The sequence below is a fragment of the Fulmarus glacialis genome, unplaced genomic scaffold (assembly GCF_000690835.1).
Source record: "Fulmarus glacialis isolate BGI_N327 unplaced genomic scaffold, ASM69083v1 scaffold12934, whole genome shotgun sequence".
NCBI lineage: Eukaryota > Metazoa > Chordata > Aves > Procellariiformes > Procellariidae > Fulmarus > Fulmarus glacialis.
In genome coordinates, this window is record NW_009209983.1 from 20,084 (window position 1) to 35,645 (window position 15,562).

General features: G+C 36.3%; 1 protein-coding gene across 1 annotated transcript in view; it reads left to right on the forward strand.

Moving 5' to 3' along the window:
• LOC104072355 (dynein heavy chain 5, axonemal-like) overlaps positions 1-14,241 on the forward strand; it is a gene marked incomplete at its 5' end in the record, with an annotated part of 32,889 nt that extends 18,648 nt beyond the window's left edge. The window contains 11 exon segments of the mRNA XM_009577026.1: positions 399-548; positions 946-1,191; positions 2,772-2,991; positions 3,662-3,867; positions 4,692-4,895; positions 5,503-5,695; positions 5,698-5,711; positions 8,340-8,552; positions 10,332-10,484; positions 12,408-12,639; positions 14,090-14,241. Coding sequence (XP_009575321.1) covers positions 399-548; positions 946-1,191; positions 2,772-2,991; positions 3,662-3,867; positions 4,692-4,895; positions 5,503-5,695; positions 5,698-5,711; positions 8,340-8,552; positions 10,332-10,484; positions 12,408-12,639; positions 14,090-14,241 — 1,983 coding nt within the window.
• Between the last annotated feature and the right edge of the window lie 1,321 nt (positions 14,242-15,562).

Consider the following 15,562-nt stretch of genomic DNA (forward strand, 5'->3'; position numbering starts at 1 on the left):
AAATAGCATTTGGTATATGTGAAGAGTACCTTCTGTACAGTCGTGTGGGGAGCTGATATGTACCTGGTGCTCTCAAAGCTATGTCTGAGCCTAGCTATCTGTGTTCTGACCTTGCGATGCCATTATATCATTAATGGAAAATACCGAGTAGTAGCTCATTTTTTCAGAATGTGAATACTTAAGGGCACTGTTGCATTCTACAATTTTGTATTTAAAATCTGGAAGCTTATCCTCTTTTTTTTAATAACCTTACTAAATCTGTGTGCTAACATTGCTAAACAAATGCCTGTGTGTGGATTACGTGTCTCTGACCCTCATAAAAAGTTTGTGACCTAGTGGCAGTTGAAATGTGACTTGTCTGTTTAGTGAGATTTACTCCTTTGATGATATAACTGCAGATTTCCAAAGCAGAGAAACAGTGGAAAATCTGGTTTGATAGTGAGAATCCTGAAGAAGAACTGGTTCCTAGTGGCTACGGTCAATCACTGGACTGCTTCAGACATCTTCTTCTTATCAGATCTTGGTGTCCTGACAGGACCATAGCTCAGGTACATTTATATAGCCAACATAGTCTATTTAGGTGTCATTAGAATAATAGTTACAGGATTGCAGTTCAGTACTTTTTTATTTAAAGCTAAACTCCTTTTTGTAATGGACCTTTACATTGCATTTTCTGAAATTCTTTTCAGACAATTTATGTATTTTTTACAAGGGCAGTGTTAGCAAAATTAGAAGTTTTAACTGGTATTATAAGGCTGTAAGAAATAACATCTTCAAAGACCGCGTATGTTAACATGTAAAAATAAATTTGTTGCATATTTGTATTTCTGATATAAATTTATAGCAGCCTTTGCTCTTCAGTTTACTTATTGGTTGTATTTACACTGGGAAGAAAACAGTATTAAATGATTACATTGCAGGTTAAATTTATCCTTTTTAATATAGGCAAGAAAATACATCATTGACACTATGGGGGAGAAATATGCAGAGGGAGTCATCTTGGACTTGGAGAAGACATGGGAAGAGTCAGATCCACGTACTCCTCTCATATGCTTTCTTTCCATGGGCTCTGATCCTACGGACTCGATTATTGCTTTGGGAAAAAGACTGAAGACAGAAACTCGTTATGTTTCCATGGGCCAGGGGCAAGAAATCCATGCTCGTAAACTTATACAGCAGACAATGGCTCATGTAAGAGACAAAAATCTGAATGTTTTTTGCATTTGTATTAAACATTTAGAAATTAAAATTCTGTCATGAAATAAAATTGTTTGGTGGGTAGTTAGTGTTGATGCAAGAACATATATTTATTTGTATAAATAAGTGTCCTAAGCAATAGAACTGTCTTTTCACAGTCATTTAATTGGCTGTAACAAACTTTTTGATGCTGTGCAGACATCAGTGTTTTTCATATTAAATGGATTTTTTGTTGTAGGTTGTTGACTGATGAACATAGCTGAATTGATTTTGTGGAATGCACGAATATTAAATATTCTTCAGCAAGCATTTCACAACAGTTTTTCAGTTTTGTATTTTTAGTAATACAAACATATTTTGTTAAATGAAGAAGATTAATTCCAAATATACTATTGATAGTTACATAACCTTGAGAAAAACAAGGCTGTATAGCAAAATATTTTGTATTGTTGTAGTCTGGATTTTGAATTGGGATGGACAATCTGATAGCACAGGCATTTTACAACTGAAACATGGAAGAATTAAAGAATAAAATTTACTGTATGAGACAGAAAAGCTGAGATGTTCCAATTTAGCATGCTTTCCCCATCAAGTTGTAGTACTGCTATGCCTGCTGATGTGAACAGATTAAACTTCTTGCGTTCCTGTTATGAGCTTCTTCCCTGTCTGTATAACCAGTTTTCCTCTGACTTTTGCCTCAGATTCTCATTTGACAACTTCACATTAAGAGCTAATTAGCAGATCAGACGAGAAGAAACTCATTGAAAAGATAGGGAAGAGGGGCTCCTTTTTGTTTAGTTGAGAGAAATGCAGTAACTTTCCCTCACTGTTTCACATAACCTCTTAATGAAGAGGTGTGTGAGATGTCTGTATGAAGTATGGTAATTCATATGAGAAAGCTTGATATCTATTGATTGATAGCAATAGATTAATTATGTATCTTGGTTTTTTTCCAAGCCTGTGACCCTTGTGAGGAACAAGGTTTAGCAGCTTGCTCTGCGGAGCTACTTCTGAGTTCCCTTATTTAAGATCAATGAAAGCATGGGTTCACCTAGAAAGTCAAGATTTATCAGTGTTTATCAGCACTATAGCAATGTCCAGATATGTTTTAAATGTACTGAAATGGAAAAGTTAGGGACTACCTGAGAAGACCAGATTGGACAAGTAAGGACCACTTACTTTAGATGTGGTTTAGATGATAAAACCAAACAAGCTAACAATGCCCCCAGAAGGAACAGCCCACACCTTAGCTCACATGAGCTTTTTCCTGGAGAAAAAATATTTTAACTGCATGTGTACCATTACTATGGCTTCTGGTCTCTGTTTGTACATGAAATGTACACGAAAACAAATGATTAAGGCTTTGGTTTTGATTTGGTGAGCCAGTGGTGCAAAACTGACTGTGGAGGATTTCTTCCTTTAACAGCTCTCATAAGCACTTAAACATGTTATATTTTGCTATAGCTTAGATGTGTTGGCTTTGTTCCTAACCTACAGCATAAACAAAGAGTGATTTTAGTGATTTCAGTTTGTAAACAATGTTGATAGCTTTATATTCTGTTGTTTTAAACTAGGGAGGTTGGGCACTTCTGCAAAACTGTCACCTTGGACTTAGCTTTTTGGATGAGTTGATGGACACTGTAATAGAGACAGAGACTGTCCATGAAAGCTTTCGACTGTGGATGACCACTGAAATTCACAAACAGTTCCCCATCACCCTTCTTCAAATGTCTATTAAGTTTACCAATGAACCACCACAAGGGCTCAGAGCTGGGCTAAAGAGAACATACAGTGGTAAGTGCTAGAGTGATAATGATTTAAAGTAAAATTTTGCTGATTTTTGGACTCTCTGGTGTTACCGTGTTGTCACATTGTAGCCACTGATAGTAGGTATAAGCTAGTATGAGGAACTGATCACAAAGATGCTGGGACAATCTTGATCCTTGGTTTGAGCTAGAAGTTGTGAAAATTAAAAGGAAGAGAAGATCTGCTGAAGTTCTGTTGCCAGAACTAATTGGAGAGCAAAACAGGAAATGCTTTTTCTTTTCTCAAATGTTGGCTTCTAATATCTCAGTTCAAAGTGTTTGAATTTTTAATCCTCTTATGTCTTTTTGCAGCAAAGTGACATGTTAATCTTTGTTGGCTATTAAGTGCTCCTTACATTGCATAAAATAAAGGTCTGTAGTCAAAGAGTCTGTACAGAAAGCAACTTAATGTGAATTCAGCTATTAGTAAATTGTGGTTTGTTTTTGTTTTTTTTTCCTGAAGTTTAGTCTTTTAATTTCAGCAACTTAATAACATGCTATAAACTGTCTCCAGCATAGAACACTTTGTAGGACAATAATTTTGGGAGAGGCAGAGAGCCAACTGAATATCTCAGAGAGTGATGTTTTAGTAGTGATTTGAAGTGGTTTTGAAAAATAGTATTACTGTGTTTCTTATAAAGCTCTCTTACAATCAATAGGTGTCAGCCAGGATTTACTAGATGTCAGTGACATGGTACAATGGAAACCAATGTTGTATACTGTAGCCTTTCTGCACTCCACTGTTCAAGAAAGACGCAAGTTTGGATCTCTGGGTTGGAATATACCTTATGAGTTTAATCAATCTGATTTCAATGCTACTGTGCAGTTCATTCAAAACCACTTGGATGGCATGAATGCCAAGAAGGTAATTAATGTTTTTGTGGGGAAGGTGGATCAGGGTGATGGATCTTTCTAGTAGTGGAATATGTACACATGGTTCCCAATAACTGAAACAGAAACATGATTTTAAATTATTCTTTTGTTTCTTTCCACAAACATTCAACATTACAAGTATACATGTCTGTAGAGCAGCAGGCTCAAGTTAGACTTTTAATCCTGTGCATGTTAAATTTCTATATTAACCTGTACGTTAAAAAAAAAACCTCTCCCAGCCGTCTCCCCCGAAAACTCCAGAAATATAAACCTTAGAAGTATAGACCTTCTTTTCAACGCTAATTGAGCCAGATAGTTAAAAATGGACCACTGTATTTTAAATATTTTTTTGTTTAAATAAATTTTGAGTAAAAATAATAAGATTTGGCTCCTCCAACCTATCTGGGCAGCATAAAGAAATGGAAAGTTGCTTTAAATAACTATGTAAGAATTCCTCTTACATTCCTTGCTTTCATATGGTCAGTTATCATATAGAGGTCTGTGGCAGATCACTTTGCAATTGGCTTTTTAAGTGAAGTTGAAAGTATGATTGGAATGTAGCTGTATCCCTCTTGCCCAAATGCTGGAATAGCCTCTTGAATTAGTTGTCAATGAATTCTATTTTGAGAAATCCTTGAAGATGTTTTGGGAATGCAGGGTTATAGGAAAAAAGAGTAGTAAAAAAATAACTTTCTTCCAAAAAGGACAGAGATGCAGGACTTGGTATATCAGCTGTTCTTACTAAGGGAGAGAAGAGTCTTACTAACTAGGTGAGAAGAGGATTAGCTAAAATCAGTGCTTTCTGCTTGGTTTTAGGGGATCTCCTGGAGTACTATTTGTTACATGATAGGTGAGATCCAGTATGGTGGCCGTGTGACAGATGACTATGACAAAAGACTCATGAACACCTTTGTAAAGGTTTGGTTCAGTGAAAATACATTCAGTCAGGAATTCAGCTTCTACAAGGGATACAGCATACCCAAATGTACTATGGTGGATCAATACCTTCAGTACATACAGGTTGGTAAATGGAAGCTTTTCAACACAAAAAAACCCAATTCACTTGTTTCTCACAAGTTCCTGAGTCCCTATATTTTGTCTTTTCTTCTGAGTACCTGTATTTTATCTTTTATTCACAGAGTCTTTATTGCTTTCTAATAGTCTGCATATCTGCTAGTGACAACTAGTTGTTGTCATCAATGTTATCATCGTCATGACAGTAACCTTTTCTTTTTCACGTGATTTGCTTGAGGGACATACCTGAAAGCATACAGTTATTAAAGAGGGCATAGAATGGAGTCCAGACATTGGGTACAACCTCACAGAAATAAAATATGTAGTTATGTGAAAGTACAAGCTGACTCTTAAAATAGTATGTAGAGGTTAAAAGTGAATTTGTTGTTAACCTTGGTGTGATTTGGGCTATGACATGACAAATAGATTGCAGCAAGTTATTTGCCCTAAGATTGTTTGATCTAGCCTCTTCCTTTACAATGTAAGGGAGGGTTTTTTGTGTTTGTTATTTTGTTTTGTGGGGGGGGTTTTTTTTGTTTTTTTTTTTTTTTTTTTTAATAATTAGCTTATAAACCCATCTCCAGTTGTGCTCTTTTTATATTTTACTATGTAGAATCTTCCTGCTTACGACACACCGGAGGTGTTTGGTTTGCACCCTAATGCAGATATCACTTACCAAAGTAAACTTTCCAAAGATGTATTGGACATCATCCTCAGTATTCAGCCTAAAGATAGCTCTGGTGGAGGAGGTGAAACCCGAGAGGCAGTTGTAGCCAGACTGGCTGATGATATGCTGGAAAAGCTTCCTGCATACCATTTGAAGTGAGTTAATGAAATGCTGTCAAAAACATTTGCTCCATCTTGCTTTGTGTGGATAAAAACAAAAAGAGTAATGATATTAATTTTCTAAAACCATGTCTGAATTCATTCATACAGGCAATACTTCAAAAACATGTTTTAAAGAAGTCTGACCAGACTCTTAACATTTAAAATGAAGTCACTAAATGTGCGCTGAAGTACTTTTGTAAGAGCTTTTTCAAAATATTAAACCACTTAATGCTTAAGTTATCATTTGCACTATGGGGGTGGTAGGATCATCAGATTTTAAGCTAAGCTTGTTGACACTGTAGAGAACTGAGGTGGTGTTGAAGTGTATTTATGCTTCTAAAAGTATTACAGCTTTAACATATGTATTACTTTGGGATTCAGCTTACATCCTGAAGATATTTTTAGGTTGCTTTCTTCTTCAGTGAAGTGAATGCTGAAAAGCTTGTCAAGTGATAGCTTTCATTGGTGGAAGCCCAGTGTTAGTATCTCAGGATCCATATTAACACATAATAGCCCATGTAATTATATTTGTAATGGATACCTGCTGCCTTGCAGCCATTTCTTTTCTGAAATAGCAGCTTTCCTTCTGTTTATGTGGAAGATGGAATGTCTCTCAAGGTCAGAGAGTTTTCTTACAGTTAGAAAACATTTACTGATGACTAGATACATGGATACTCCAATTGACTGTATTCTGTGTCCCCATCCTGGAGACTACAGTTTAATTGAGTGTTTGGACAATTTGTGTTGTTTCTGGGTCTTTCCATAGTTCTTAGTTCTCCTTTAGAGCCCCAGAATTTTAGGATGCTGACATTATAGTTCTTCCCAGGTAAGGCTGATTATGAACTTCAAATAAATGAGAGGAAAATGCTTGTAAAATAGTTAAGGTTCCTATATTTCCTGTAACAAGGGATGCTGAACTTTTGGGTTTCATTATATTTGCAAAAGCTTAAAAGCGATTAAGATTGGTTATGTCAGTAATAAAACATTTACAACACTTTTGTAATGAAATGGGTGTGACTCACCCCAATGTGTCATCAGAAAAAAGTTCACACCTATGTTTGTGCCTTAGCAGACTCCCAAAGTAGCCACCTGCTCATCTAGGCAATAAGATGTTTTATTAATTAGATAATTTGCCTGCCATCTCCTTCTTGAGGGGAGTGAAATCTCTTATCCTTAGTCTTCTGCCATTTTACTTACTCTTTAATGGAAGTTAGCATGAGGACCTGATACAAGGCTAGGAGGCTTATGGATGCCAATACTCTCCTGTCAGGATGCTGAGCTGTGAGAAGGAGCAAGGAGACTTGGACAATCTAATGCCCTCTTTTCTGTTTTCACACAGTAATAAGTTTCCCTTATGTGTGGTATGCTCATGAGTATAAACTCTCTTCAGGTACCCATGTCTTACATCTGTTGTTTTATGTTTTCTGTAGCCCATTTTGTATTACATAATCTTCCCTCAAATGGCATAATTATGATAATGTATTTTATCTGAACAGATGAATTAATGTATCTGAATTTGGAATACCAATTATCTGGCAGTCTTCTAAAAGTTTGCACTTGCTGAAGTTTCTGACCTACTGAATTTCTAGAAGCCTGACCTTTGCAACTTTCCAAAAGGCTGAACCAGATGTCTGGGATCTGCAAAGGATTGCAATCCATTGAGTTTCTCAGAAGGGTACTGCTTTAGTGATGGGCTAAATCTCCTGGTAGTTATTAGTCCAACTCTCCTCAAATTCTGCTTGACATCTCCAGGAATGGATATGTGGCTTAATAAAGGCATATATTAAGTATAATAATAAGTCATTGTATAAGTAGAGTCAGCCCTGTTAAGTTTACAAGAACTCTTTTTGGGCAGATCAGCTCTGATCAGAAATGACAAATGGAAATTTAGTTTGTATTAATAAAAGTGAACGTGGAGCGCTAAACTTTTTCACATGATGAAAACTATTTTAATTCCTTTTTGTGTAGCAAAATACTGATAAACTTAGAAAGGTTATGCATATTACTAAGAACAGGGCTGTTACCCTGTATAGGATTCAATACATGGTCTATATAATTTTTTCACCTATCTCCCAATAGGACCATATTGACTACAAAATTTCTAGTTACGTCCATAAAGTTATTGTTAATTTATTAACTTTACACTTGTGATTAAAAATATATCAGCAAGTTTTATTAGAATACAAGACTGCCTGACATTGTGATAGTTCCCAGGCATTGCTGATAAAAAGCACTACTATGCTGAGGCAAAGTGGCTGGGGCAATCACTCTCGGTTGGTTGGTGCAAAGTGAACCTTGGGAACTGTCTGTTGGAATTAAAGCTGAAATCCTTGAAATGGGGTATGGCCTACATGCTGTTTAAATGGCGTTAGCTTGCAGATTGATATACAGACTAAGTCATGAGTTAGGCTAAAAACATAGCCAGTGTCAGCATCATAGATTTCTCTTGGAACAAATCCTGTATTTCCATCTTGCAGAGGATTCAAGGAAGATGTCAAACTGACCATTTAACTTCCTAAATAAAAATATTATGTCTTAAAAATTGTATTGGGGCCTAACTTTGACATAAAGCCAACTTCGTTTTTTATTTCTGTTGAAGGAACTTTGGTTTTCTATCTACAGGTAAAAGAGAAACTAAAGAACATGGGACCTTTTCAGCCTATGAACATATTTTTGCGACAGGAGATCGAACAAATGCAGAGAGTTATTTCCTTAGTGAGAAGCACTCTGACTGATCTAAAACTTGCCATTGATGGGACAATTGTTATGAGTGAAAATCTGAGGGATGCTTTAGACTGCATGTATGATGGAAGGATTCCTGGTAGCTGGAAAAAAGTAGGTGTACATTGTACATCACTTGTTTTGTAAGGAAAAGAAATATTATTTCTGTAGAGCTAGGTTAAACTGCTAGACATACAGTAAATACTTTTTTCAAACACAAGTGTTAACCAGGACTGTGCAACTCCTGGAGTAGATTTTGGGCTAAAATAAACACAGTCAAACAAGCCCTCTTTCATTTATAAAAATAGAAATGAATGTGAGAGATGCAGGTATTTCCCATTTTAACAGCCTGTGGCATATTGGCAGGATAAAAAGCTAGAGAGAAGAAAATAATTTAAAAAGTGACGATGGATTTTAAAAAATAGCACCCACACTAGTGGAGTACAATGTTGCTATTCTTTGAGATTAAGACCTGTAGTTGTAGAATCACAGAATAGTAGAGGCTGCAAGGGACCTCTGGAGACAGTCTAGTTTAACCCCACTTCTGAAAGCAGGGTCAATTAGAGTGGGTTTCCCCGGACTCTCCAGAAGCGAGAGTCCACAATCTCTCCAGGCAACCTGTTCCAGTGTTTGATCACCCTCACAGTAAAAACAACCAAACAACCACAAACCAACCAAACAAAAAATTTCTTAAGTTTAAATGGAGTTTCCCACATTTCGTCTTGTGCCCATTGTGGAGGAGGCTGAGGGGAGACCTCATCGCGCTCTACAACTACCTGAAAGGAGGTTGTAGCGAGGTGGGGGTTGGTCTCTTCTCCCAAGTAACACGCGATAGGATGAGAGGAAATGGCCTCAAGTTGCGCCAAGGGAGGTTTAGACTGGACATTAGGAAAAACTTCTTTACTGAAAGAGTGGTCAGGCCTTGGAACAGGCTGCCCAGGGAAGTGGTAGAGTCACCATGCCTGGAAGTATTTAAAAGGCGTGTAGATGAGGCGCTTAGGGACATGGTTTAGTGGGCATGGTGGTGTTGGGTTGATGGTTGGACTTGATGATCTTAGAGGTCTTTTCCAACCTTAATGATTCTATGATTCTATGATTCTATGATTCTCCTGTCACTGACAAGGATCTGGCTCTATCTTCTTCCATTCTCCACGCATGAGGTATAAACATTGACAGTATCTCCTCTGAGCCTTCTTTTCTCCAGGCTAAAAAATCCCAGCTCTCTCAGTCTCTCCCATAGAAATTGTTTTCAGGGACAACTAGAGCTGTTTATGGCAACAGATGGAAAGAAAAATGGGGATTTTTTTTGGTGGTTTTTTTTTTTTTTTGCTTGTTTTGTTTTTATTGACAACTTGTTTTCTTGGTGCAAAATCTACACCAAAACAGATGCTTCACACAGCACAAGTGTGATATAACTATTCAAAGAGAAAAATCATCATAAATCTTCACATAGTCCAAGCTCAATTTTCCGTAGCTTTTTTCAGAAAAAGCAGAATAGTTTTGGCCGAAATCCTGTTATCTCGATGCATTGACCTAGGCTTTAGAAAGACATGTAGACAATATTTCTTCCTAGTTCACACAGCTATTTAATTTTGCAAAAAAGTCATAAAATGGACAATTACCACAGGGAGCATTAAGCATGTGTAAATGGAATGGTAGGCATGAATTTGAACAGAGCAAGAATTTGCTTCAGGTTTCAGTGGGATGCAACATATATCTATCAGGTTAAAAGTTAAGATATGAAAAATGAGCTTTAAATATGCTTTGCTAATATTACTTGTAGTAGTAGTTGTTTACTACCTCGTGAGGAATTACCTTTTGTTGACATGAATATGGTGTTTTAAAACTGTTGAATAAAATTTAAAAAATGAACATGCTGTTTACTATTTTTAGGCATCTTGGGCTTCCAGTACACTTGGTTTCTGGTTTACTGAGCTTCTAGAAAGAAACCACCAATTTTACAACTGGATTTTTGAAAGTCGACCAAACTGCTTCTGGATGACAGGTTTTTTTAATCCTCAAGGATTTTTAACTGCAATGAGGCAGGTAAATTGTGTTTAAAGTCTCACTCTGCTTATTCTTTGATATACTTTTTTAAAAAAAAGTATATTGTATGATGAAGGCTGAGTTATACACATGGCTCCATCATGTCAGCAGGGAAGACTGCATAACTGTCTAACATTTCCTGAGTGAAGTGTTCTTTCTCTGCACATACTTTTTCAGTACATCAACCACTAATGTGTTAAGATATATTTCCTGCTTTGATCCGAGCCCCATGTATGTAGGGGCTACCTTACAACATTATTAAGGTAGACTGGAGAAGTAATGTCTCATGTTACCATTGAGATATCCCTGAGAAGAGGTGTTAAGCCCATGAATTTATTTTCCTTCTTTTTCCTCCCTTTTAGTCTGTGTTCAGTATTTACCTGGCTGGAGACTTGCCAGAACAGCTATTCAGAATTAGTCTTAAATTACACTTCTCCAGTTCAGTAGCTGATTCAGTCTCTCTTCATGAAGTGGGAAAGTGTTTTCTTTATTAATGCATACTAAGTATGAAGTTTGATGTATTTTTTAACGCGTGTGTCTCTGTCGACTCGGTGATTGTGTTGGTTGCTTAGCATGCTAGTTGCATTTGACAAGTGAGCTACTTCTTACTTTAAAAGGAGGCAATCAATACCTATGTTGGTTGGCATAAAAGGACACATTGGAGACATAATTGACTGGAAACTATAAAATTGGGAAAGAATACTCAGGTGGGAATCCAATGGGACCTCAGACAAAAGCTAACTTGAGGAGGAGAGAATGAAGATTTGCAGAGAAGGAAAATCTTCGCTCTTGCTCTGAGGTCTGGGTAGTGTCATCTTTGGCTATCAAACTGAAGTTCTAATTGGTGACCTATTGCTACTAAAATTGCAAGCATAATGCCTTGGAATTATATAACAAGATATTTCTTTGAGTAAACAGTCCTAAACCGGAATTTTCTTTTGGATCCAAGCTTGTGGAAAGGGTTTAGTAGCAGGATCTGAAACAGCTGGAATCTGCACAACTTTTCTGGTTCCCTAAAAAGAGGATGTGGGTACATAACAACCTAATGTCCCAAGTAAAAACCAAAGAGACTTTCTGGGCCTTGCTATATGGTGGGACAAATAGAAATGAGAAAGATAAAGAGCCAGAATGATCACTGAACTATAACCCTTCTGCTCTTTTAAGGCAGCTAATTATCTGCCGTATAGGACAAACATTAATTCCAATTACTTCAAACAAAGATCTTGGAAAACATTTACAAGACCAGGATAAAACTTAGGTCTGGCATAACTTAATAGCATGGGATAGTAAGGGATTGGGCAAGATAAAGGAGTGTTGTCCAGTGCACTAACTGACTAAATTTGAATTATATGTTGAATCTTAAGCATGTCTATCTCCAAGTGTTCTCTAGGTTTTTTGCAGTCTCTTTATGTAGCTTTAAAGCTGAGTGAGATCTTACTTATTACTAACAATACAGTTAATGAAGAGTATAGGTACAGGAAAAGGAAGGTAACCCCAGAAAATATGCAGCAAATTAAGCATTTTGCTTTTTTCATTGGAAATGTTTTACTTAGCACATGCAGTTAATGTTTTCTCATCTCATGAAAACTGTGAAATTTTCATATTCGCAAGAGCCAGTTGCCATTGGCATTCAGTGGTTGTGTTACTTGGTATGGTCTTACGATATTGTATATAATAATAAGATTGCAAATCAAATATAGTGGATAAAGTACTGAAAGCTTTCTTGTAGTACCATGCCATCACTAGCTTAGAGAGAAGTCAAACTGCTGTAAACATGGTTATCATAAAAAGTTAATTTTTTTGTATTGAAGAGGATAAGTTGTGACCATGCAAATATGTTTCTAATAAATGCTTGGAAAAAATGGCTCTGTGCCATGTACATGTAAAAATGTAACCTCCATACTTTTGTCTATTTTTCGGCAGGAAATAACAAGGGCTAACAAAGGATGGGCTCTTGACAGTGTAGTGCTGTGCAATGAGGTCACTAAATGGATGAAGGATGATATCACAAGCCCTCCTTTGGAAGGTGTCTATGTGTATGGGCTGTATTTGGAAGGAGCTGGTTGGGATAGAAGAAACATGAGACTGACTGAATCTAAGCCCAAGGCGCTCTTCGAGATGATGCCAGTTATAAGGATATATGCAGAGAATAACAGTAAGTAACTATTGTAAAGGATGTTATTTTGATAGAATTCAATGTAACTTTTTATTCAACTGCATGGAAGTCTTCTGGGCTTTAGGGATTTCATGAGGCTGTCGCTATTCACTGTATACATATGAATCTTTTTCAGCAGTGGAGGCTTCCCAGTCTTCCATATAAAATGAGCTTTCAGCCTTCCTTGATAATTGATAATAGGCCCTTTTTTCCCTAATACTTAGATAGGTCTCTACCTTGTGGTCTTAATGGTGTTAATAACTTTTTAAACCCATTGCAGATGAGCTGTTCTCTGCCTCCTCTGACAAACATACTTACATTCAGTCTTCCATTGACAATATGTGTCCTAGATTGAGAGGATCAACATTTATATACATAAACTCTGTAATCTCCGTAGCCTCTGTAACCTAAACCCAAATAACCTCTTTCCCACATCCCAAAAACCAATGTAATTTTTATATATATATATAACTTGTATAAGTATGTATACACAACATATATATATAAAAGAACCATGTCTATCTTATATAAGGTATTTATAGATAACATGTTATGTGTGTAACGTGTATATTTATAAAAATGCTTTTTTTTTTCTGGACAAGGCTATGTTTGAGCTAACAGAAGCAAACAAGAGGTGGAGTGAGGTGGTGGAAGATATTTTGTCTTTGAGGCAGAAAAGGACTGTAAGAATGGAAAGGAAACTTAGGGGGCTGAAGGACAGTGCTGTTTTGTGAAAATGTATAATTTCAGTTAATGTGGGTTTTTTTTGCATATAAAATAGAAAATGCTGTTGAATAGGGATGCAAAATAGGATAGGACTATGCACTGTTGAATGTAAAATTGGAAATTTCTGTTGAAAAGCATTCCACCTCCAAAAGCAAAGCCTGCTTACATGCTGTTTTGTCAGGATTTTGTGCAGCTGATCTTTTATAAGAGGTATGATCACTGTGAAAGCAGCCAAGATGCTGCATAATGAACACTGAAGTATTATGCACAACTAGACTACTGTTCTAATTCTGCAGTGAAGAAGTTGACAGTTTATACTCTGAAATACTAAATGCATTTCAAAACAGGTTGTTCAAAATAGGGTATTTTTTATTTTGACACATTAATAATATATTGATAAGAAGTAATGTTCAGTGGGCAGATTGAACTAATAATAATGCTAATCATGCTAGAGTGTCCATTTACATTTCTTGCTACATCCAGTTCCTAGGTGCTGATGTTAAATCTTAAACCTACAGGAATTTCAAGCCATAAGTGGCCTTCAGCTTGCAATAACACAGTAGCGAACAGTGTGAGAATCAAGTAGGAGTTTTCTTTGGTGGTGACGGAGAGCTGTGTGCTACTGAACTTTGATTCAATTTCACATTTGCCTTATGCCCAATCCCTTAGAGCCCTGGTTTTTCAATCTAGTTTCATTGGTTTTATGTCTCTTCTGTCTTCTCAGCTTCAAAAGATCCACGTCTGTATTCATGTCCAGTCTACAAAAAGACCATTCGAACAGATATGAATTACATTGCTGCTATGGATCTTAAAACCCTTCAGCCTCCAGAGCACTGGGTACTGCGTGGGGTAGCACTTCTGTGTGATGTCAAGTAATGTTAAAAAAAAGGTTTCTAAGAGTTCTTTTCTGTTTTTAAATGTAAACATCAGTATGTAGTTAGCTATACAATGGATCACTTCTAAAAATATATTTTCTAAGACATAGAGTCCATTATGGTATTTTTAGAAAATTGTTCTCAATAAACCTCTACAATAGGCTTATAAATGCTAAATCTTAAAGTGATACTAAATTTGGTAAATAGATTGAAGTACTGCCTTTGATCTCTTGCAAATCATGACAAATATTTAATGTTCATATCTCACTATTGTGTGCTTAATTTTACCTTGAATAAAGATTAATTGACTTGAACTTTGTTACTTTTCAGTGGTAAATATGCTCGTATCAGGGCTTACCTTCAAGTAGCTAAATGCAAAGCTTTTTGTGTGTTTGTGTGTGTATCTATGCAAAGCTAAGCCCAGTTGCTCATTCATATTAGTTAATATCGCTCAAGATTTTGTTGCAAGATTTATCTCCTAGCTGATAGTTTCTAGTTTGCTTGCTGACTAAATAAGGAAGGTGAGGCTGGAAAAATGTCACACCTGTTTCACCACTTGGAGAAAAATTTCATTGTATTACATAGGAAACCTAGCATTTGACAGCTGCCAGAATTCCTTACTATCTGTTCATGACTTATAAATACGTAATGGATAGGAAGAAAATAGTTCCATAAGAATGCTTGGATATTTTTTCATGTGCTAGTACACCAGATTTGAGTCAATCTTCATCAAGGTTATTAATTTTATGACATCAATTTTAGCCTTGTGTCTGCTCTAATTTTGCAATGTTGTGATCTTATATATTGGTTGTTTTTTTTTTTCCTTTCTCCTTTTTTACTTATGTGCTGCAGTCTCAGATAGATAGGAAACTTTTCACATGGGAATCCACCTTAAAAGAGAGATGTTAGCAGCTCCATTTGAACACTATTGGCTTCACATATCAAGCACACATTTAATCATCAAAAAGCCAGTGCATTTTTGTTGCTGAGTCCAATAGGTCATGTATCTTAGTGGTCCACTAGTCATTCACTGTAACAGGTGCTGCAGAAGAGGAAGCAGAAAGAACCAATGTTTCTGGTGCATCTGTCATACATAAATGCTGCAACGGAGAAGCTGTTTTCAATTTTATGTCAAATAAACACATGGAATTTGAAGGGTGCATTAACTTGTTTATTAAATAAACATGCTAAATATATCTCTTGCCTAAAGCCAATATTTAAAGAAATAAAAAATTTTATTAGAAGACAGAATAATCGTCTTTGTATTTTAGTGGAGACTTCAGCATTCATGTCTACAGTCAAACCAGTTATGAAACTTAGGT